Source organism: Diadema setosum, chromosome 13 (assembly GCF_964275005.1).
Source record: "Diadema setosum chromosome 13, eeDiaSeto1, whole genome shotgun sequence".
Lineage (NCBI taxonomy): Eukaryota > Metazoa > Echinodermata > Echinoidea > Diadematoida > Diadematidae > Diadema > Diadema setosum.
Window position 1 is genome coordinate 38,708,693 of NC_092697.1, and position 23,546 is coordinate 38,732,238.

General features: G+C 39.5%; 2 protein-coding genes across 2 annotated transcripts; one reads left to right on the top strand and one right to left on the bottom strand.

Moving 5' to 3' along the window:
• Positions 1–256: 256 nt before the first annotated feature.
• On the bottom strand, positions 257–12,608 carry LOC140236922 (solute carrier family 35 member D2-like protein). The gene is made up of 11 exons (XM_072316859.1): positions 12,455–12,608; positions 10,432–10,465; positions 7,804–7,890; positions 6,934–7,001; positions 5,164–5,235; positions 4,619–4,687; positions 3,992–4,094; positions 3,396–3,556; positions 2,658–2,736; positions 1,805–1,887; positions 257–1,012 (listed from the first exon to the last, which is right to left on the bottom strand). Exons 1-11 carry the CDS (start codon positions 12,589–12,591, stop codon positions 898–900), a joined length of 1,008 nt encoding a protein of 335 aa, XP_072172960.1. The 5' UTR covers positions 12,592–12,608; the 3' UTR covers positions 257–897.
• Positions 12,609–12,753: 145 nt separating this feature from the next.
• On the top strand, positions 12,754–20,864 carry LOC140236731 (PAT complex subunit Asterix-like). Its single transcript, XM_072316657.1, has 4 exons — positions 12,754–12,893; positions 16,387–16,483; positions 16,965–17,062; positions 19,318–20,864. The coding sequence occupies exons 1-4, from the start codon at positions 12,829–12,831 to the stop codon at positions 19,385–19,387; spliced, it is 330 nt and encodes a 109-aa protein (XP_072172758.1). The 5' UTR covers positions 12,754–12,828; the 3' UTR covers positions 19,388–20,864.
• Positions 20,865–23,546: the final 2,682 nt, after the last annotated feature.

Sequence of the window (23,546 nt, forward strand, 5' to 3'; positions counted from 1 at the left end):
ATCTTCAGGTTTCCAACATTTTTGGTGAGATAATGAGAAACCTCTTATGACATATGAAAGAGCATGTAATTTTAAGAGGGATTCAATGTTTATTTGATGAAAATTGGTTTTGAAATGGCAGAGATATCCAAAAACAGAGCAATCCTAAGAAAAGGAGGGACCCACCTTTTATTAGGATCGTTTTGTTTTACTTTGTTTTTGGATATCTCAGTCATCCCAACATCAAATTTCATCATATAAACTTAGAATTCCTCATAAAATGGTATGCTCTGTATTATTTCATAAGGGGTTTCTTGGTATCTCGCAAAAAGTTAAAAGCCCAATCCTCATCTCCACCAATACCATACCATCCCTTTAAGGTTTCACGTTTACAAAGACATGATGGGTTCTGTTCCACACAAGAGGTCTAGAATGCAAAGGGAGGCTCAGATAGCACAGGGAGATTCAAGAACAGGAATTAAGTGATGTACAAATATGTGGGGCATAGTTTGGCCTCAAAAGGAGGAGAATCAGATCATCAAAGCTTTGATTCAAGGCAGCATACAATGTATATCTCAGCCAGTGAGTGGAGGAGTCCCTCTAACACAGGACTCTGTACACCATAAGCACCGACTCCCCAGAGGAGCTCAAGTCATCCATGGTACCAGTCACAACCTCTATCCATCCATGGTACCAGCTACACCCTCTATCCATCCATGGTACCAGTCACACCTTCTATCCATCCATGGTACCAGTCACACCCTCTATCCATCCATGGTACCAGTCACACCCTCTATCCATCCATGGTACCAGTCACACCCTCTATCCATCCATGGTACCAGTCACACCCTCTATCCATGCATGGTACCAGCCACACCCTCTATCCATCCATGGTACCAGCCACACCCTCTATCCATCCTACGCCTTGGTCCCTCCGTTCTCCAGAGGCTGTTTCTGGGTGGATGCCTCCCCTCTGGTCTGGGGCTGTTTCTCCATGAAGGTGATGTAGGAGTAGACAAGACTTCCTGTAACACTGTGGAGGTAGAGAGGCATAGAAGGAAGGCATCAGTATCAATCACCCAATAACAGATATTGGTGATATCTGTGTGTTACCACAGGGCCAGGGGCATATCCAGGAATTCCTTTAAAGGGAGGTGCCTTAACAAAATCAAAGGGGGGCAGACGCAAACCCCCTCCAATTTCTTCTTTTTATTTCTTTTGTTTTTAAGAAAAAATAAAGAGGGGGCACGTGTCTGGTGCACCCCCCTCTGGATCCACCACTGCTACAGGGCTGCACACTAACCCATTTTTTCCACTGGTCCAACCTGTCTGTCGGACCAGTATGTATCCAGTTTTTTCAGTTTTTACTGGTCCATTCTTGAAAAAGTTGCTGGTCCAACAGTGATTTTTACTGGACCTGGACAGTTGCACCAGTGCTAGTGTGGAGCATTGGTTACTAGTATATATTAATTGCACTGCCAGCTGTGCAATGATAAATTCATTTATACACAGCACTTCATTTGATGAATCCTTGATTCTGATTGGTTGAAATCGGGGGCATAAATTTAAAAAAAAAAAAATTCCTGTGCACAGCCTCACAGTACGTAAATTGCTCCTATAGTGCCTGACCACTCTCATAACACTAAACCGGTCTTTTTCGCGGCATGAAAATTGCGCAAGTTGCCTCTAATATTCAATGCTTAGAGTGTAGACAAGAACTTTCACATGCATCTTAATTTCGCGAATCTCGGCTCTCGCGAAATTTGTGAAAATTAAAATGCATGCAAACATTCCTTGTTTTACAGTATTCTGTTCACAACCATACCTGATGTTGAGCCCAATAAAGTTGGTCCAGCTGAAAATGTAGTCTCCACCAAAGAACATCCCAGCGTATGTGACACAAAGATTCTGTTGACAAGACATTATGGTACAGACAGAAAGTTGATGTTACTCTCAGGTCTTTGATGTCACAGGATTATCAATTCTAATTTGCCTTCCTACAAGTCATCACTTGTCACTTCACATTTTCCAAGAAACTGCATTAAACTAAAAACTATTTGCATCCCCTCTGGTAGTATTTGAAGACAGCATACCACTACTTCAATGTGTTCATTTTCCCAAACAGGTAAAGAGGTCAGTAGTCTAATGTCATTTATACATGGCAGTTCTTAAAACTGTAACAGAAATAATCTGCAAGCTGTACAGTACAAGATACTGTAGTTTTCTACAAAGATTGAAAACCTCACACCAGAGATCAGACAATGTCATGACACAGTAATGTGTCACATTGCAGGAATATTAATCACGGTTTACATTTTCCATCCAGTCACCTCATAAGCTTAGTAATGATTCCAGTGACCTTTTTCTATAACTGAAGACGGCACTGCAGATGTTCAATATGAAATTGGTAACAATGGACTAGCTTATTTTTTTTTTTTCCATTCAACTCTTTTGTTTCAGAGTTTGAAGATTATACACATGCAATAGACTGGTATTTGAATGAATGCATACTACATATCACAGACTGCGGATCTAAGTGGGTGACGCAGTATCTTGCACTGCTATTGAAGGTGGAATGTGATCTGCAATCTCCTTCTATGCAGTAAGCAGAAGCATCCTATTCAGACTTGGGGAGTCAGTAGATGACAGATTGGTCACATGACCTTTGTGAATCGTACCTTTAGGCATCCAACGATGGTGGTAGTGAGTGGAGAGTTGAGACTGGTACACAGGACTATGGAGTACATCAGTACAAACCTTGGAGAGATGTCAGAATACATTGTAACTCCCATCTGGTTTTATTTCTCTCTGAATGAGAGGCCTCATGTGTAGGTCTCTCTTTGTTTGATATTTGGCTATTTCAGCATCCCAGCACACTGGTTCATTTAGTATTGAATTATACAAGCTTTGTTGAATTATAAGAAAATATAATTAATGCTTTAATGCTAATTTCAGTCTGATTATCATATGAAACATGAATAAACAAACAAAACAAAACTCCCAGGGAAGTATGTATTGCAATCTGATTATCAACTCACAATGTGAGAAATTACCATTTAGACAAGCAATATTGCAGTGCATAAACAGAAGGAAAATCAGTATTTACAAGATTCCTTCAATGAAGGTCAATCAATACACTGCAGATTTATAACATTTACCAGAGAGCACTTATACACTTCATTTTCTTTGCTTTTATTTCATTCCATTTCTCTCCCTGTGAGAATCTATCAAAAGTAGCCTATGCCTTTGGGCTTTGGCAACATACAAGTTCATCTCAGAACCTTCTCTTCATATTGAAATAATTCCTGTCTGTTTTTACCATCACTTCGTCACTGTTAAACCAGATCATTCTCAGGCAAGTCTTGACCCTATGTGACCTTTAGAAAGCTCATCAGACGACAGGCATCACAACTTACCCCATGACACAGGAGAGAAAGAAGATGCAGAGAAAAACTGTGTCGTGCCAATGCTGGAAGTCTATCGCCCTCTGTAGGTCATTGGTAGCATAGGACACAGCCAGAGTGGGCAATAGCATGAAGACGGCATTGTAATACAGAATGCCATACTTTCCCAGCTCCTGTTGCACAAAAGAAAGATGTGTCCAATGAGAGCAAAGTTTTCATAATAAAACAGGCACCATTACAAACTCATTACAAAATTGTTTTCAATGATCTGTACAACCAATATGATAATGTTTCTTACACATTATTAACTTTGACACCAAAACAGCAAAACTGTCAATCATCAAAATGAAGACAGAGGAGGATTAGAGGATGATGATGATGATGATGATGAAAAGACAAGAACAAGAAGAGATGGAGGAGGAGAAGAGGGAGAAGAACAGAAGGCGGAGAAAGGAAAAAGAAGAAGAGAAGAATAAGAGGAAGATGAAGGAGAAGGAGAAAGAAGAGGAAAAGAAGATGTACTCTAGGAGAGGAAATGGAGAGACATTGAAGATGGAAAGACAGAAGGAGGGGCAGCAGAAAGAAAAAAGATTATGATGAGGTCTCACCTTGGCATTTAGTTTCTTCTTCATGACGACACCATTGGCTGCTGTGAAGACGTCGTTGGTTAGAATGAAAAGGTAGCCCAGTGCATTGAAGGATAGGTCAGCACTGCCAGGGAGAGACATATTTTGGCACCAGAAGTGAGCAAGACTAAAGAATATGATAAGCTACATCCACAGGATTTTATGACACAGTGTTATTTGTTGTACATAGATTATCTAACCACTGATTACATTTTTCTCTGCATTGAAGTCATTGACCCATTTCATGAAAACTACATATCGTCATGGGTGAAATTATCAAATTAGAATAAAGTCATGAAGTAAGATTCTCTGTGGCAGAACAATGATAGCACTTTTGCTCTTAATTTTCTGTGACTTCAAACTACCAATTGAAACTGTTAGAGGCTCACACACAAAACATTCACTCCCCACCACCATCCTGGCCATGATTTGTTTTCAAGATTTAACACTGAACCCTTTTACACAACCACATTAATTGGAAATTAAATAAGAAATTCATGGAATTACAATGTTTTGTATGTAATGCTTGGTTATTAGCAAAATCAGCTTGTCCTCAGTGGGTCAAAAGGAAGATGGATTTTTTTTTTTTTCACAAAGGGATTCTCTTACCTGGCAGCAATAATTGCACCAACTATCATGGAGATTACAACAACCTGGACCTTAAGTGATGCTCTTACACTGGAAAAAGCAAACAAAAAATGAACAAACAGAGAAAAATAAGTAGGTGAGGAAAATTGGTGTGCGTTATCTCATTACAGCAAACATACACACACACTTTTTGATCTATCACAAGGTTTATAATAGTATCAAGAATACTATAAAGATTTTCTAAACATGAGTCATAAGATACAACACAGTTCTATGTTTAATACTCTCTAATCAATTCCTTCAGAAGACATTTTGCTCCATCTAATTCAAACAAACCTTTCTTGTCACATGAGCATGTACAGCCTGTTTTTGAACTGCTCCAAAGAATCACAGAAAACACAATTTATGCTTATTCACATTCTGTTTTCAATTGCTGACTTACTGTACTGTCAAATCAAAGCCATATTGCCATCTAAGGCAAATGAAATGGGATACATCAATTTCATTACAATGTACTTAGAGTTTCTGTCAATTTTGAAGGTACAATACTTATTCTTCATACTCACCCTAAAACTAAATATTCTGCAATCATTGTGAATAAGATGGAAAATCTCCTGAGAACGGTGAACATAGGCAGACTGAAATAGAAGAAACAGGAAAAACAAATAACTACCATCTTGTGAAACCAACAAACACAAGGATTAATACTCAAGTGCTGATAATTATATAATATTGGATGGCCTTGAGGTTAATACAAGGAAATATTGGACGAGCTATGCACAAATATTGGACGAGTCGAAGACGAATCCAATATTTTGCTTAGCGAGTCCAATATTTCCTTGTATTGACCGAAAATAGGACATCCAATATTATCATTATTATCCTACAGAGGATTTTAGCAAAGAATATTTCACTTACCCTTTCTGTCTCTGAGTGCTGTATAGTCTCCTACTGTACTTGATCCTGACATTGGGTATGGTACACTCTTCAGTGCAAGTTAATTCACTTCATTCCCAGATCTATGTGATCTATGTATTTTGATATACATTCCAAAGGAAACTTAGATCAACGTCGACTTAACTAATTAATATGTGAAATTTGTTTGTATAAACACAGAATTTTAGAAAAAAACCTCCGATATTTTAGTTAATTCGTGATTGACCAATCACAGACGTTTTTACTTCATATTTCGGGTCATCTCGTATATATCTCAACCAATCATGGTGCAGTTTATAAAAACTTTGGGGAATCCCCCTCTTGCCGTCCAATATTTTAAATATTGGTCGCCTCGGCAAAAAATATTGGTCGAGTTCAACAAACTTACTAAGTGGGTCGGAGATTATGAGGTGCGCCGACAAAATAACACTTGTATTTGGGCTCTAAAAATCTTCTGTATGGATAATAATAGTAATTATTTCATTTTTCATTAGTATCAATACCATCACTATTGTCATATTTACTACTACTACTACTACTACTACTATTACTACTACTATTACTACTACTACTACTGCTACTACTACTGCTACAAAAATGTTTATCATCATCGTCACTATGTACAAAGTGTATAATCTATCAAGGGTAGCCCCTTCAGTATTAACACTGTTAACCACAAGGGTCCTGGCAATCCTGTCATTGCCATCACTACAGCACTGTCTGGCTCACATTTACATTCTGGGTTCAAGAATAACATGCTGGGTTAAAACTATCCTATCCATGCATGAGTGGGATTTGAACCTAGAACCCCCTACTCAAGAAACCAGAGGCCTAGAGGCTGGGGTAACTATAACATACTATCCACAAATGAAAGGGTAGGGTGGGATTTGAACCTAGAACACCTACTCAAGAGACCAGAGGCCTAAAGGCTGGGGTGAGTACAACATACTATCCACAAATGTAAGGGTAGGGTGGGATTTGAACCTAGAATCCCCTTCTCAACAGACCAGGGGCTCACCCACTACACCACAGCACTCCCAAATCCCACATTACTTCTTTTTACAACTCACACTGGCTGTCCTAAGTATTACACCCTGTATGCATGTAAAATACATGCAGCATCATTAAAGTAATCACATTGAACTACTGTTATTTTCACATACCAGGTGTTTGTTATTGTTGTCCTTTTTCTCACTTGGCCAATCACGAAATGACTCACATTCTACCTTTCATTTTATTGTTGAAATATTTACATCACAATGTAATTTATCAGAAAAATATGACGTAGCAGGATGAGTATCATAGGTACCAATGAGATAGTATGACAGACAGTGAGCTTTGTTCCCTAGCCCACATAATGACAAGTACAGTGATTGGAGGGTACGTTGGATTTTACTTACTTTAGTCGTTTTGTGCTACCCAGGCCAAAGACGAGATTCAGAATGTATATAAGTGGTAAGGGCCATATCTGCAAATAAATATAAAAGTAACTGCTAAACAAACTGAAGTGACCATTCTAGTCTTAACTACTGTAGCAAATACATGTAGATGAAGATTTTGACTTTGTCAATCATTTTTATCTAGAGTGTCATGTTACCAATTATATTCTACAACTGACTTTCCAAATGAAATTAAAAAAAAACCAAAACAAACCCTCCTACAATGCATGCAGTCAATAATCAATCCTCAATGGATGAAAATCAGGTGGACATTTGGGACAAAGCATCAGCAGGCTATCCTAAGAATCCCACAACGTGAGCATCATACAGTTGTACATTTTTTTTTTTTTTTTATTCATTGCAAAGCTATAGGCTGATCTTATCATTGTGTTTTACCAAGATATTCAATGATTTAAGAAGACACTGCAGGGCAAAGGATTTTTTTTTTTAATGAATTGCCAGAGTATTACAAGGAGATCTGTAGTACAGTTCATTAGACAATGAATTAAAGTTACAGATATGAAAGCACATCAGGCAATTCCGTTCTTTAAATCTTATGAATAGTTCCCTGCTACTTAGGGTGGTAACTTGTAGAGTTTAAAATTTGGCAAAATAAGAAGTTATCTTTTATGACAAAAATCATAGGCAATGAATTTTGTGGACAAGGAGGGATACTATTGGTAAAAATTCCATGTAACATTTCATTAAGCTTTTGGTAAATAATATGTATGGTAGAATCATGGGTAGGTCCATGGTAGAATACAGCACAGGGCTGCCTCTTTCCAGAACAGACAAATCACAAAAGCACAAGCATGACTGCTATGGACTTACCTTTCTAGGAATTTGCCAATTCCAGTCAGGAAAATGAACAATGCCCAGACTTTTTCCAAGAAAGAGTATGACTATTGTTGATACCATCTGTTGTCATAGATAAAAACAAGATTTCATTAATGAGGACTTTTGCTGTTTTAAAAGAATGGTAAAAGGACAAAAAAAAATGAAATATATTATCACCTGATGGAAATATAAACACCTGAGACAATACTTGAACAATCATAATTACACATTATAAATGTTAAGCTTTCCTTAAGGCCGTGTCACACCAGCCTTGCGTGCGACTTCCGAAGAACATTTTTGCTATCCGGAGGTCCCCGCAGATGACCCGCACATGACAGTACCTAGCATGTATCTCAAAAGTAGTTACCCGGAGGTGCGCACGCTGGCTCTATTTACCCGCTGCCAAAAAAGGCCCTGTCACACCAGCTAAGCGGGCTTATTGCGTATGGGGATTTTTCAGCACGCAGAATAATTTCTGCGGCCGGACAAGGTTTAGGGCGAGTTTGGCGTGGGTATTACATGATAAACGCGTGATACCTAAGTCCTTCTTGCGTGTATTCCGTTGAACTGCATGTTAGGCGCGTGGGTGTCACGTGATAGCTTCGTGATAGCTTCTTTTATGTCAGTTACGGGCGACATACGGGCTCTGAGAAGTACCTGCGCCACAACTGCGTGTTATCTGCGTACTAGTCGCCTGCGAGGTGAGTGCTAGCCTGAACAATAGGCTGGTTCGAGTGGATGGGCAAACAATCATTTGTCAACTAGCTTTCAAGAAGTGAAGATGCCCCGTAGACGGAAAGTGCACAAGGGCAGAGAACGTCCAGTGGCTGGACAGCCACAAAGCCCGGAAGATTAACAGCAAATGCATCAAATTGCTGCTGAAGTCCATTCGGCGGATGAAGTCCTGTCCGAAAGGGACCAGGTAGTCCTCGACGCCACAGAGGACAGAGGACAAAGAAGAGAATGAGCCCACAAATGGCACGCAATCCCTTCACATAGGCATAGATCAGCGGGCAACTTACCTACTTCAAGTGGGTCAAATGCCTGTGAATTGCGGCGGCTACGGCCCTCCTACGGGTGTTCTGCGTGGAACTCTTCGGGCAATCCTCGCGACTCATCCGGAAATAGTTTTGGTCATGCTCAAAACTTTGCTGCGGGAAAATTGGATTAGCGTGCGCACCTTCGGGCAACTAAGGACGAGATAAGTGCTAGGTACTGTCAACTGCGGAGAGCTCCGGGTAGCAAATTTGTTTCCCCGCAAGTCAAGCCGCAAAACTTCCCCAGATACGGTATGACAAGGCCTTGAGCATGCTCAAAACTTGTTCCGGAAGAGTCACGGGAGTTGCCCGTAGAGGTACGCGCAGAACACAAGTAGGAAACCCTTACCGGTAGCACCTCACAGGCACCTCCAAAGCAGGTAGTTCGCAATCCCCGTAAGTTGCTCGTAACAGAAAATGGATCGGTTTCAAAGCTCTCACGCGAGTCACACGGAACGCACGCAAGTAGAAGCTAAGTAGCACGCGTCTAGTAAGTAAGAAACAAGTGCGAAAATTGCAAACATTCTTGTCCGCCCGCGGAAAATCTTCTACGTGCTTTAAACTACCTCCTCGCCACAAGCCCGCGTAGCTTGCCCGGACAGGTGTGACACCGCCTTAAGGGATAAAATCAGTTTTAAGGAAAATATGGAACAGACTCCCATATTCTAGATGACACCAGATAAAAGACGGCATCATTATTCAGATCACTCTAGACTAGCCATGTGTTACATCAGAGACTCCAAGTCCAATCATCTCCTACACTGGAGATTCTTTAAAAGAATGGTAAAAGGACAAAAAAAAATGAAATATATTATCACCTGATGGAAATATAAACACCTGAGACAATACTTGAACAATCATAATTACACATTATAAATGTTAAGCTTTCCTTAGGGATAAAATCAGTTTTAAGGAAAATATGGAACAGACTCCCATATTCTAGATGACACCAGATAAAAGACGGCATCATTATTCAGATCACTCTAGACTAGCCATGTGTTACATCAGAGACTCCAAGTCCAATCATCTCCTACACTGGAGATTCTCCTGCCTGGACTCCCCCCCCCCCCCCCCCCCCCCGGCAAACTGGAGACTCTTGATCGCAAGAACATGCGCATAATATGACTATTAAGAACACACACCGCAAAGTCCCCTGTGGCCGGGGTCCAGGGCCCACATAAATCTGAAGGGCTGTTGAAGCTTTGATAGGGTGATATACATACATGTATGCTCTCTGGTGCTATCTTAGCCTTATTCTTTACCATAGCTGACAAAACTGAAGTTGGACCAGTGAAAGCTAAATTTCAAGTGGAAAAAAGTACATCTTGAGCATGAGACACACAGCAATAGTGGAAGAAATTCAAATTCAAGAGGGGGGATGAGAGATTTTGTGAAAATGGCCCCAAAGCGGAAAATTAGAGTCTCCATTACATTATGGAAAAGGAAAAACTTGAACCACCAGCTTACATGTGGCTATATGATCACTTTGCATTTGTAATTTCAAAGTTCTGTGCATGAAAGGCATACCAGCACTTTTGTTTTTCTCTCCCTCTCTTTCTTCTCCTTCCCTCTCATTGGTACTCACCTGACCAAGACCCACAACCTGATAAGATGGAAATCTGCAAAATAATCAGAAAAGAGAAAATTGCAAATGAAACATAATACATAAATAGGAATTGATGAAAAGTGAAGCACACCTCAACACTTTCTATAAACCAATGTACAGTGTAGCTCAAATTCATTAGAAGATCTGATGAGAGATGCATGTATACATGTATGATATCTAAATACTGGAAAATATTTTTATTCCAAATAACAAAGCTAAATCAACATTTTCTATGAAGTAATGTGACTCAAATTCACATAAATGATTTGATATCACACTGAAATTGGGAAAGCATTAAAAGACCATCGTCTTTCCAGGGGCTGGACAAGTAGGTGAATACAGGTAATTCAGTCTATATTTTTGGTAAATTTCACACTGTTCGGGTCGACTAAATTTGAGATAGAAAGACTGTCAGCATAAGTGGATACAAAACAACTGGACAGAGGGTGCCCTGATATTTTATTTTTTGTTGTTGTTTACCTTTTCTTGTGGCCAAAAATTTCATCAAGTTGGATTTGAAGCTGTTTAGAGTCATACTTACTTTCACCCATGTTGGAGGAAACGCTGTTCCATCCATTTATGTTTTACTGTGAAAAAGAGCTACATTGTAAATTGTACATCTGAGCTTTGATCTGAGTAATCATACTTCTTTGTACAATTGTAAATTTAATTCTGTATTGATGACCACAGGTTATGTATGTTCTGTTGAGTTATTGTTTTTTTATCTTCCTTGGCTTGGTGATGTTAGCTACACACGTAGCTTGTCTACCTCCTGAATGGTCAACCCCCTGTCCTCCTTTTATCTCCTCTGTTCTTTCTCTGTTGCTTTTATTCCTTTTCTCCCTGTTTTTTGTCTGTTTTCTTCAAATGGTTCTACTCCTGCATGACCACCTCGCAGTGTACGACGCCATGCAGTGTATGTAGATCTTGTCACATTTTTTTTTTCTGTGAATAAACCACAGTTCTCCAGGATTGGAGAAAGTCAACAAAAGAAGAAGAACTAACATCAAGAAGGCAATCAATGTAGCGCAATTAAAGAAGAAGTGTGATAAATATCTAGTATCTAGATATCTAGTATATATCTAGTATATAAGTTTACTGATTAAAAGTGATCTAATGATCTGTATCACCTCAAAGTTCATCCAACCATCAAGCACAACCATCATCATGTCTGCTCTTGCTGCATGCTGTGGCGTCTATATGGGCAAGAGATGGCAGGTTGAAATGCTGTATTCTTTTTTCATAACTTGTAATAAACTAATATGTATTGATTGTAAATATAGGAGTAGAATGTAGTATCGGCATACTCGTGAAATAGGCCCCACCACTGCGTGTCCGTACTAATACTACGGCGGCTCGCCTGCCCTGTTTATATTCGTGAATTCAGCCCCACCATGTGGCGTTCATTGTTACATTAGCACGGCGGAGCCGAGGGGCTTTCTTCGTATCTTCCAGTCTAGTAGTAGTACTATACTCGTGAATGCGGCCCCACCAAACAACGTTTGCGCGAGATTGATACAGCGGCAGGGCTGATTTCCACACCATTACAGCATCTTTTGTCCCCCCGTTCTCCCATTTTTTTCTTTGGTCTTCAACTTTTTAGTCTCGGAAGGACTCTATAAAATTTATAGAGTCCTTCCGAGGGACATTTATTGTCCCTCGACTAATTTTACGGCCAATCAAATGCAACCCTAACCTAACCTTGCTTGCTGACGCACGGGTGCACGCGCATGCGGTGGGGCCGATTTCACGATTTTGCCGTAGTATCTACTACTAGTCTACTACTAGAACCCTGAAGCTGCCCTGGCTGGCCTAGCCCTTCCGAATTCCCACGATCCCATCGATCCCAGCCATAGCCAGTTGATTGGTATAACTCTTCGCAATTTTCAACACACATTTTTAAACGTATGGGACTAATCTCACACCCTATCGACGTGGCGGTTCGCGGTTATTAGTCATCATGTATTGACCTCAATATCAACTCACTGATGTCACTACTTACTTGAAATTAGTCAATACAGCTTTGTTGATGAAGACTATGAGTATGGAACTCAAACTATAAAACAGAGCTGCAAGAAGTCGACTGAGTCTCGATGGAGCCGACGAATCGGTGGACGCCGTCGTGCCTTCCCCTGCCATGTTTGTTGTCTTTTCTTCTTCAGATTTTACCATGGTGCGTGTGTGTATGTGGGTGGTGGTGGTAACTGGTGCAATGGTAGACGGGTAAGATACGTGGAGCTAGCTAGCTAGCGCTGCGCCGAACCGAACCCACCCGGCAGTACCCCTACCCCGTGGATTGTATCCGTGGCGCGCGGCGTGGACAACGTAAATCACGTCACGTACTACTTGTAATGTCCCACAGCTGCTCCTGCCAACATGTCGACTAGTTCAGCTCCAAATTCAGCATCCGATGGAGTCAAAAGGCCCAACAAAATTAAAAAGTAAGTCCGTCAGCCGTAAAATCCAAGGCTTCAAAACTCAGTATTCGGTGAATAAAAGTTCTTAGTTATACATCGTTTTTTATCTGGACCGAGTGATTCACGCTTTTTACTGTGTGTAGATTAGTCCCATACATGCAATATCATGTAACCTACCACTCCTGACTGCCACTCATAACAGTTCGGGAAACCCACTCACAAGGGGGGCCCCTCCTTATAAGTAACCCGTCCCCCTTATAAGTAACCCCGTCCCCCTTATAAGTAACCCCCGGGGCACCCATTATAAGGAGTCTCCACGCTTTTTTGCAATGCAACGCGAAAATGAAAGGACTGCGGCAATTCGCTTGATTATGTCCATAAAGCTTCACAAGTTTCCTAGTTACTCACGAAATTTGAGCAAAATCGGTTTGAGGCATCATATCTAAAATCATGGATTTAAATGCGATGTCATTCGCATGGGTCGTTTGACATCGCATTTAAATCCATGATTTTAGATATGATGCCTCAAACCGATTTTGCTCAAATTTCGTGAGTAACTAGGAAACTTGTGAAGCTTTATGGACATAATCAAGCGAATTGCCGCAGTCCTTTCATTTTCGCGTTGCATTGCAAAAAAGCGTGGAGACTCCTTATAAGGGGTGCCCCGGGGGTTACTTATAAGGGGGACGGGGTTACTTATAAGGGGGACGGGTTACTTATAAGGAGGGGCCCCCCTTGTGAGTGGGTTTCCCGAACTGACAATACACTGCACTGCATGCACGGACGTGCCGTGCCCGCCTTGAATTAGTAATTACTACCTTGAATTGCCATTGGGAAGCTTCATTGCATAATTTATATGCGTACACGTCCAGGTTGGTATGTCAGGCATAGAGCTGAATAGCAATATCGGTATTTTTTCAGTTGTAGTAATCAATGACAATGAACTTGATACTACCTAATGCCACCATGGTAATTTTATTTGAATAATTTATTACTATATTAGTAAATGATAGATGTGGCTGTTGTGAGGATCGACTTACTCTGGGGAGTCTGGGCCCTGTTTGCATAAAGCTATTCTTAAAGTTTACTACGAACAACTTAGTATCTACGTGACGGATACGAGCGACTGGTGATCAGTTCTTGTGCTGAATTACTGAAATTCTGGTAAGTACGTGTATAGCACATCACAACTGATCACCAGTTGCTCATAAGTTGTTCGATAAGCAAAAAATCCCGCAAGAGAATGGCGTATTTCTTGATTTTTAGTGCTTTTTCGGCAACCCGTATTCTTAAAACTGGGCTTAATCCGCACGCTCTTTTGGAAAGTCGCGCCGATTCTGCACTTTTGATGGTGAAATTTGGGATTTTGGATGGATTTTTGGAGGGGGCTAAGGGAGTTTCCTGTTGTGAATGAGTGTGCAAGTATGTGAATTGATGTGATTTGCTTGTGTTGTGACAGTAGAACTTACTGGCTGGTGATTAGTGATAAGTGACCGAATACCGGTAGGTGACCGAATACTGGTACTCTTACCCTATGTCTTTAAATTTACATACGCTACAGCGACAGAGCTGTGTAGCAGTCTGGGAAATCGCTCATGAGGGGGGCCCGTCCCACAAGGCACTCTCCCCCTCATGAGCAGCTCTGGGGTACTCAAGAGGCTCCCTCTCCTCAATGCTCATAAGGCCTCCTCTTCACTTCTCGTCCATCTCACATCTGATATAAATGGTCGCAAGTTCGCACTGTTATTTCTTGTTACACACACATGTCCACTCTCAATCATGAGAAGAAGAAAAAAAATTTATCTATGGATGTATTTTGTTTGATTAAAAATCAGCTTTTTTTCAAAATAAATTATAGAATTTTTTTCTTCTCATCATGGAGAGTGGACATGTGTGCGTAACAAAAAATCACAGTGCGAACTTGCGACCATTTACATGATGTAGTGTATACGCCATATATTTCGCGAGTCTAAATTTTTGCGAATTGGGAGTTCCTGACAATTTCGCGAGTGGTTAAATTGGCGATCATAGAGTCCTGTACTGAATGGAGAAATGTAACAATATGCGTACATCACATTCATATCTGCATTAGAGTCAATATTTTCGCATTTTTTTAATTTTGCGAATAGCAGCTGACTCGCGAAATTCGCAAAAATAAAAACCTCACGAAATATTTGGCGTATACAGTATACAAATGTATATCAGATGTGAGATGGATAAGAAGTGAAGAGGAGACCTCATGAGCACTGCGGGGAGAGAGCCTCTTGAGTACCCCAGAGGTCCTCATGAGGGAGAGAGTGCCTTGTGAGACGGAGCCCCCCTTATGAGCAAATTTCCCGGACTGATATGAACTGTATAGTTACTTAGTATAGATTCTACATATTCCTACGTGTAGGCCTACATAGACGGTTTAGGACTCTACTGTTACTATAGCATAGAACATGTTCTAGTGAATAATTGAATTAGGCGAGGTCTAGTGTATAGAGTCGCAAAGTATTTCTATATAGAATCAGTCCTAGTTGTATTGCTATGTCAGTAGGGTAGGTAATGTTACATTGTATTTTACGTGAAATCATCTGTTGCTTTATTAAATAGTGGTTATACCTTGAAATCTGTTCGTGTGATCAACAGTGATGTAGTACAGTGCATTTCCATTATAAGGAAACTCTCAATGCAATAAAGTAAACATTCAGGTTCCAGTATCTCTTTTTTATGCTTTATTGTTTAGCTGTAATGAAATTTCAATGTAACCAAAGAAAACTGTTGGTCTTGAAGACTTTGTTGTAAAGGGAGTCACCTGTGGGCTGTAGTTCCTTTTTCATTTTTATATTGCAATGTGTGTTCGAACACATCATGTCACAATATTTTTTTTCAATGTCAAGTTGTGTGTTTTACTGTCTAGGTCTTCCAAAACTGCCTTTAGCAGGCTATTTGCTGTGTGCAATCTCATGCTTCTGACCACAACTAAGAAAACATGACCTAGATCGAAGAAAGAAAAATATACTGTACATATATCTCTTTCTCTCTCTCCCTCTCTCTCTTTAATCTTATCTAGAAACCAGCAATCTCCCTCTTTTCTTGTCAAACTTAAATTTGTGCAAAGGTTGTGTCTTATCATTGTACTCATTGTTTTCTAGAACAATATAGAAATACAAATGGAAAGACTTTCTCATACCCCCCCCCCCCCCAAATTTTGCCTTACCACACGGCACTGCCATACATGTACCCTTGTTAGCTTAGGCCTATGCACAGATGCACACGCACATGCACATTTGGCATGTGGTGGGGACAGTGTACATCCATGCGTAAGCTGACAAAGGTAGGGTAGTATAGAGCGTTATGGCAAAGTAAGTGGGGGGGGGGGGATGGGTGTGCATAAAAAAGTCCTTCCATACAAATTTCCAATAAATGCTCATATTTCACATGACTGGCTAGATTCTTTTGACCTGCTCTCAAGGTATATATGCCCCTGGATTATATTAACAAATTATTCTTCTCCTTGTGTTGTGTGTGACAGATACACGCCACCAGATGAAAATTCCCCTGATGATCCCACTGCAGACTACATGAACCTCCTTGGTATGGTGTTTAGCATGTTTGGACTCATGATGAAGGTTTGTAATCAGTACATGAGTTATAAACATTCATGTAGTTAGTCTAAAATCCTGTGGCTGTCTTTTGCATCTCCTGAACATTCAACAGGTATTGGCATCAAATTTTAGAGATACAAATTATTTTTCCCCTCTGTTTTCTTCCAGAAGTGCAGTATTGTTGCATAGATGCAGCAAATTTGTCAAACTTTAATATAGATTTGCTGTGATAGAGCAATGAAAGCAACCAAAACTCAGTTTATTTTTTCAATGAAAGTACCATGAATTAGAAATAATGTCGTGATATTCATTGATTAAAATATGTGCACCTGCAAATGAAACAATAAAAAAATACTGTGTTGTACAGCATTATTTGTAAAAATGTTTTGATACATTGTATCACCTCAGAAAAATATGAAGAAACAATAAAGCTTGCCAAATCATTTCTGACAGAAAGAATTATATTTCTAAACGTCCTTGTACTCTTTCATTTCTAATTTCTCAGATGAAGTGGTGTGCATGGATGGCAGTCTTTTGCTCTTTCATCAGCTTTGCCAATTCAAGATGCAATGAGGATGGAAAACAGATGTTTAGTAGCTTCATGTAAGTCAAATCTTTTTGATAATTTGTCCTTCTAAATTGATTGAGCGAAACCTAATAAGTAGAGTCTGTTCATGTTCAACTACAGTGTACATGAACATAGCAGTTTGTAAGTCTGTAATACATTATGTAAGTTTGGAGTGAGATTTTTCTGAAGAGTCTTGTGGAGAGTGTTCAGAAACAAATCACATAGTGCAGTTCTAAGTTTTCTCATGCAATGGCCACTGGAACATGGAATGTAACACAGCTTGCTTGTTGATTGGAAGGTGGCTTTTTGTGTTACGTCAGTCTAAGTTTCATCACAGCAAGCTACTTAAATATATTCACTGTATTATTACTGCATCTTAATCTGCTGCACATCCAGTTGTGTTGTGTGGAAGTTTGCTACTAGTTGTGGCCTGAGCAGTCACTAATCGACCATTCAAAGGTTCAGGTGCCTCTGTTTGCTGGCCTTCCCTGTAAAAGTAACAGTCTATTTTCTGTGGAATGACTAAACATAATTGAATCTTCATGTTTGTGACACAATAAAACTCTATTCACTTAAGATTTGTAAAGGGTTAGCTTCATTAAGACCCCATAGAGCCAGTATCAAAGTACACTACTTGGGCATAAAGTGAAATATTGGAAAGATAGAAATATTGTACGATCAATGTTTGGTAAAGGTGAAATTTTGAGAGTTTGCCAAGTATTTTTCCCTGTAAGGAGGTACGTAGTGCTATTGACGTGAACTCTGAATTGGGTAGTCTTTAACTTCAGACATATATCAATATGACACTATAGAAATACATTTTTTTTTTTTCACAATCACAAAAGTTATTTCGTACCACAGTAAGTACTTTGGTGTCCAACTGGTGGCTTCTTCAAACTGCGTCATAGCTGGCAGTGTGACACAGTCTGGAGAAGTCACCACTAACCAGTTGGAGGCGAAAGTAAGGTATGAAATAACTTTCGTAACTGTGAAAAAAGAACATATTTCTATGAAATTACCAATGAGATGAGCCTCATTCAGGACATAGATATCAATATGAATTTTTGTTTTCCCTAGTGGGATGTGAATGACAACATTTTCTCTGTGGAATTTTTGTAAATTAAGCCTTTTTAGCTCACCTGAGCCAAAGGCTCAAGTGAGCTATTGCGATCGCCCTTCGTCCGTCGTCCGTCGTCCGTCGTGCGTAAACTTTTTACATTTTCATCTTCTTCTTAAAAACCCCAAGAGCGATTTTCATCAAACTTGGCAGGTAGCATCCCTAGGGGGTTAGGAACTCAATTTGTTAAAAATGGGCACCACGCCCCACCCAGCGGGCCCCCAGGGGGCCCAAACCCCCCAAAATTAAGGAATCTGTAAAAATCTACTTCTCTAGAACCAGAAGTGATAGAGCTAAGTTAATACAATGAGTTAGTACATTGATGACTGTAGTTTCAAGTTTGTTCATGGCAGAATCAGGGGTGCCCCCTTGGGACTCAGGGGAGGGGGATGGGGAGGGGTCCTAATGGGGCCTAAATTGTACATTTTCATCTTCTTCTTGAGAACCCCATGACCAATCTTCACCAAACTTGGCAGGTAGCATCCCTAGGGGGTTAGGATCTGAATTTGTTAAAATGGGCACCATGCCCCACCCAGGGGCCCCAGGGGGGCCCAAACCCCCCCCCCCAAAAAAAAATGAAGGAATCTTTAAAAATCTTCTCTAGAATCAGAAGTTATAGAGCTAAGATAATAATATGAGTGAGTACACGTACATTAATGACTGTAATGACTGTAGTTCATAGCAGATCCAGGGGTGCCCCTCTTGGGGGCAGGGGGGGGGGGGGCGGTTGGGAAGGTCCAAATGGGGGCCTGAATTGTACATTTTCATCTTCTTCCTGAAAACCTCACGATGGATTTTTGTCAAACTTGGCAGGTAGCATCCCTAGGGTGACAGGATCTCAATTTATCAAAATGGGCACCATGCCCCACCCAGAGGGCCCCAGGGGGCCCCAATCCCCCCAAATTCAGGAATCTTAAAAAATTTGGGCCCTTATTGTACATTTTCATCTTCTACTTGAGGTTGCCTGGTCAAATTTTAGTAGAGCTGTGCATATTTAGATTAGTGACTGCGTGAAAGGTGAACTTGCGATACTCAGGTGAGCGCTAGACCCGCGGGTCTCTTGTTTGTTTTTTTGTTTTTTGTGTTTATGTTCATTTTTTTTTTAGTTTGCTTTTACAAAAAGTGTTGTCACTGTAATATGTTATTCAAATCTTCTGGTCTTTTACATTACAGGTTATCAATATCGGCTGTAGTGATGTCATACCTTCAGAACCCAGCTCCAATGACTTTACCATGGCAATGACAGCGGGAGACAGAAGTGTTTTAGAATGTTTTTTCCAGCCTTTTCTCACTATTTTGATTCTTGCTCTATTACATGTGTTTCATGGTATCCCCCGTACATACCCATACATCTTATTTAAAGAACAACAACAACAACCCCCCCCCCCAAAAAAAAAAAAAAAAAAAAAATCAAAAACAAAAACAAAAAACAAAAAACAAAAAACCAGATATGCTCACATGTACTGTACGGCCTAATGTTAAGCAATCATATGCATGCTGAAAAATTGCCCAATTTCCCAATACATGTATAGAAGCCTTTGTTATGTCATAAACCCTCAGCAGCGCAGCGTGCCTCACCGTGGCAGAAACTAGAGCACACATACTTCAGTGTGCGTATTAAAACCTCAAAAATGCGCAGCTTGAACTCCCAAGTTCATTGACCCTACCTGCCAAAATATCAAAAATCTTTCAAAAATCCATACAAATTCCCAGATCACTACCAAAATATAATCATCTCTTCCTTGTGTCATTTTCAAACTTTCCTGCAAGTTTCATCAAAATCCGTACACAACTTTTTGATTTATTTTGCCCATGGGCAAACAAATCGAACCTCTTCCTTTGGCGGAGGTAAATATCAGTCCCTGAATAGGCATTGGTGCACTTATGGATAGCATTGGTGTAAATTTGGATAAACAACATCTCGTGAAAATATCTGTGTCCTCCTCATTTGCGAAAAATATGTTTACATGAAAATAACAGGTTTTTACAGTAAGTGTAGCCTATTATAGAATGAGTCACATGTAATCTGGACAGTTTCACCTTCATTGATGTGTAGTTTGTGAATGGATCCAATTGATTTATTGTCTGTACTGTATGATTGTGTACAATGGCTGTAATTATTGAAGATTAATTTTGGCAATGAACTTTGTGGAATAATAAGTATAATTTTCTTTATCTGAGTTTTTGAATGGATTAGTTGTTCATTTTGGGTTATTCCATCTTTAACATGTCAGTCAATTGTTTATTATGTCTATGGATTTGATCAGTGAATAGATCCACAAGAAACTCTTTGGTTATCATTTATGGAATGGCTTTCGGTATCAATATGTAGTACACACAGTATATCTTGTCCGGAAGGTCAAGAAATTGAATTTCTTGTCTGCCTCCAAAGGAAGATCCTTACATCTCTTGCATGAGTAGCATTGTTAAGACATGGAGGATGTACATGAAAGAGCGTAAATGTAGTTATTGCAGAATTCAGTTAATATCTACTCCCATGTTGCAAGAAAACAGTTGTGAGAATCTTAGTTTTTGCACTGTAAAAGATAATGAAGAACATTTGCATCCATATGTGCCATGGAGAATTTAGATCATTCCTGTATGCTATATGCATCTCTCAAATAGCATTATGAGTTTCACAGTGATTGTAGTGTTGTCATAAGAAATAGCTACTGATATGTTGTATAGCAGGTTTAACAAATAAAATGATATTACAGTTATGTTCTTGGTGTTCTACAAATTTCATTTCATTTGATGATGGTGTCAAGGAAAAAAAGTGTTATCGAGTGATGGGGGGGGGGGGGGGAATAGTGATATCTGACATACGGTAATTAGGCTTTCTCCCGTTTGTTGATATAAAATTAAGTATTCAAAAGGACAGATTATGCATTTGTTACAGGAAAAAAAATGAAAAAAAGTTCTTCCACAGGGTCTAAGAACCTAAGAACAGCGATACATAACAGACGCACCTGAACAGACATACTATGTATCAACCATGCATTATTTACATCATGTCCATTTTCTCATCAAGGTATACATTCAAAGAGACATTCAACATATGCAGTCAACCTCAGCCAAGTCAAATAAAAAAGACAAGAGATGGCCCTTCAATTTGCATGACTCGACTTTGACAATAAAGTAAGCAAATGTTGGTATAATGTAACTCTCAGGTGTAGATTGTTTCTTTGACTTGCCCAGTTTTCTGACTTTAATAGTCAGGTTGATATAGGCAAGGTTAACTGTATGTGAACATATACCGGGTAATATATGTTTACATACATATGGTTGTACATGTATGAGAGTGTGTGTGTGTGTGTGTGTGTGTGTATGTATGTGTTTGATGTTGTGATGCCCTCTTCTTGAGTTTGCCATTGCATTACTAATGGAGTCAAACTAAGTGACGACTTGTTAGCATTGATCAATGGGTAGGAAAGGGGAATGCACTTGCATATATTTCAGCACATGGGACCTGTGATAGTTTTAAAGGTGATGAAATACTGTTTCAGTAACAGTGGGCAACATCTTATACCATACAAGTGTGAACCGAACAAATTTCTTCAAATTTTGAATTTGTGGCAACAGTTCATGATTTCTATCTCATTTCAGCAAAAAACAAACAACAACAACAACAAATAGAACAGTGACAACAAAATGCTGCATGAATCATCTTTCCCTTCTGACTTTCCTCAATAATAGGAAACTTCAAAGAAATAATACTGTTGTAAGCCGGGTTAATGATGATGCTGACAGTCTCCAGTTGACGTTGCATAGATTTTATTGAACGAATCAAACAGTCTCAGTCTGCCGATACATGTATAAACTCCGTTACTCCGTATTATCCTCATGCGTACATCCAATGCGCCAGGATGCATCCAATGCGCCAGGATAACTAGACTCTATACAGAATAACAAATATAGTCGAACTTTTGATTATTCGACATCAAAGAGCTCGCAGAGACTATGTCCACGTCCATTTGTCTCACAAGTCAAAATCAAAGTCAAGAATCAATTCAATCTGCGTCATCTTCTCATGAAAATAAAAGTTGCGTTGTGCCCATGCCAACCGTAACCACACGCACACTGCGCCATTGGCATGGACACAACGCGCATCAACGCATTGACGCAACAATAACAGATCGCATATTTCCATTTACCACAAACTTCCCCGCGATTATATAACACAACCATGGGTTATATAATCCCAATTACATCATATCATTTTCATAACATTGTACATAATAATACGTAACAAAAAATTCCCCGCTCTTCATGTCAAATCATTATACACTTTACAGCAATCCCATATAGAGCGGATTAACAGTAGATAATCACTAAAATATATTTCAGGAAAGCGTGTGTTCCCCGCTTTTCCAGTCAAATATACAAACGCGGAAATACTACAAAATCGAACATTATTTTTGAAATCTGCCAAAAGCTGAAACTCTTGAACCTTCCAAATTAACAGTAAATCATACAAACTCAGATACATGGCATAAAGGTTCGGGCCAAGAGAATAACACATCAATACGTTATCTTCAGTTCCGCTTCTATGTATAGCTCAGTTGTTCCACATTGTCAGTAAGCAATGTTCAGATTCTCCGGGAAAATGGTCTTGGTATAAGCCCAGAATAACGTCAAACGTGCCGTAACAGAACAATGTTCTGCGTCGTATATAAAACCATACATTAATGTCTGTATCAATTAAGATTTATATCGAGGCACAACATAGACAGGTCTCTTAATACATATGCAAATTGTACATACAACACGACAACTTCCCCGCGATTATATCATACGACCCGTATGATAATAATCTATCTTCTAAGAGTAATATTTCTCAATTACTTAATATTACACAATTATATCAGGAAATGCAACACTTAAAACAAAGTGAAGTCACGGAATATTAGAATTCACTACTAACAGAAATGAGCTTCCCCGCTTTAGCAAGCATATAATAATAAAGGTAACTTCCCCGCTTTATGTGTCATATCGTCACAGTCAACAATTTGCTCATTGACAAAACTTCTCACAAATTAAGGGATCATTCAAAGCATGAATTTTCGACCATCTATTCTCATTATCAAAAGTTTCTGACTCACTGAACAACCACTAATATTGTCAGAATGCCATGTTGTTCAGCTGCCAACAAAACAATTAAAACAATAGCCATAGTTCCTTCGTTTTTCCGCGTAATAGTGATTTCAAATGCTTTCATATCACTATTCCAATATCTCATTAAAAACTTCTTATCAATCACATATCAATTAAAACAACCATATTATATTGATAACCATTTCTCGCATTGCATCTCTAAATTGGCATATAGTTCCTAATTCCATTGCTACTTGAGATGGTACACAAGTTTCAGCTGCAGTCATGAACGTATATAATTATATACA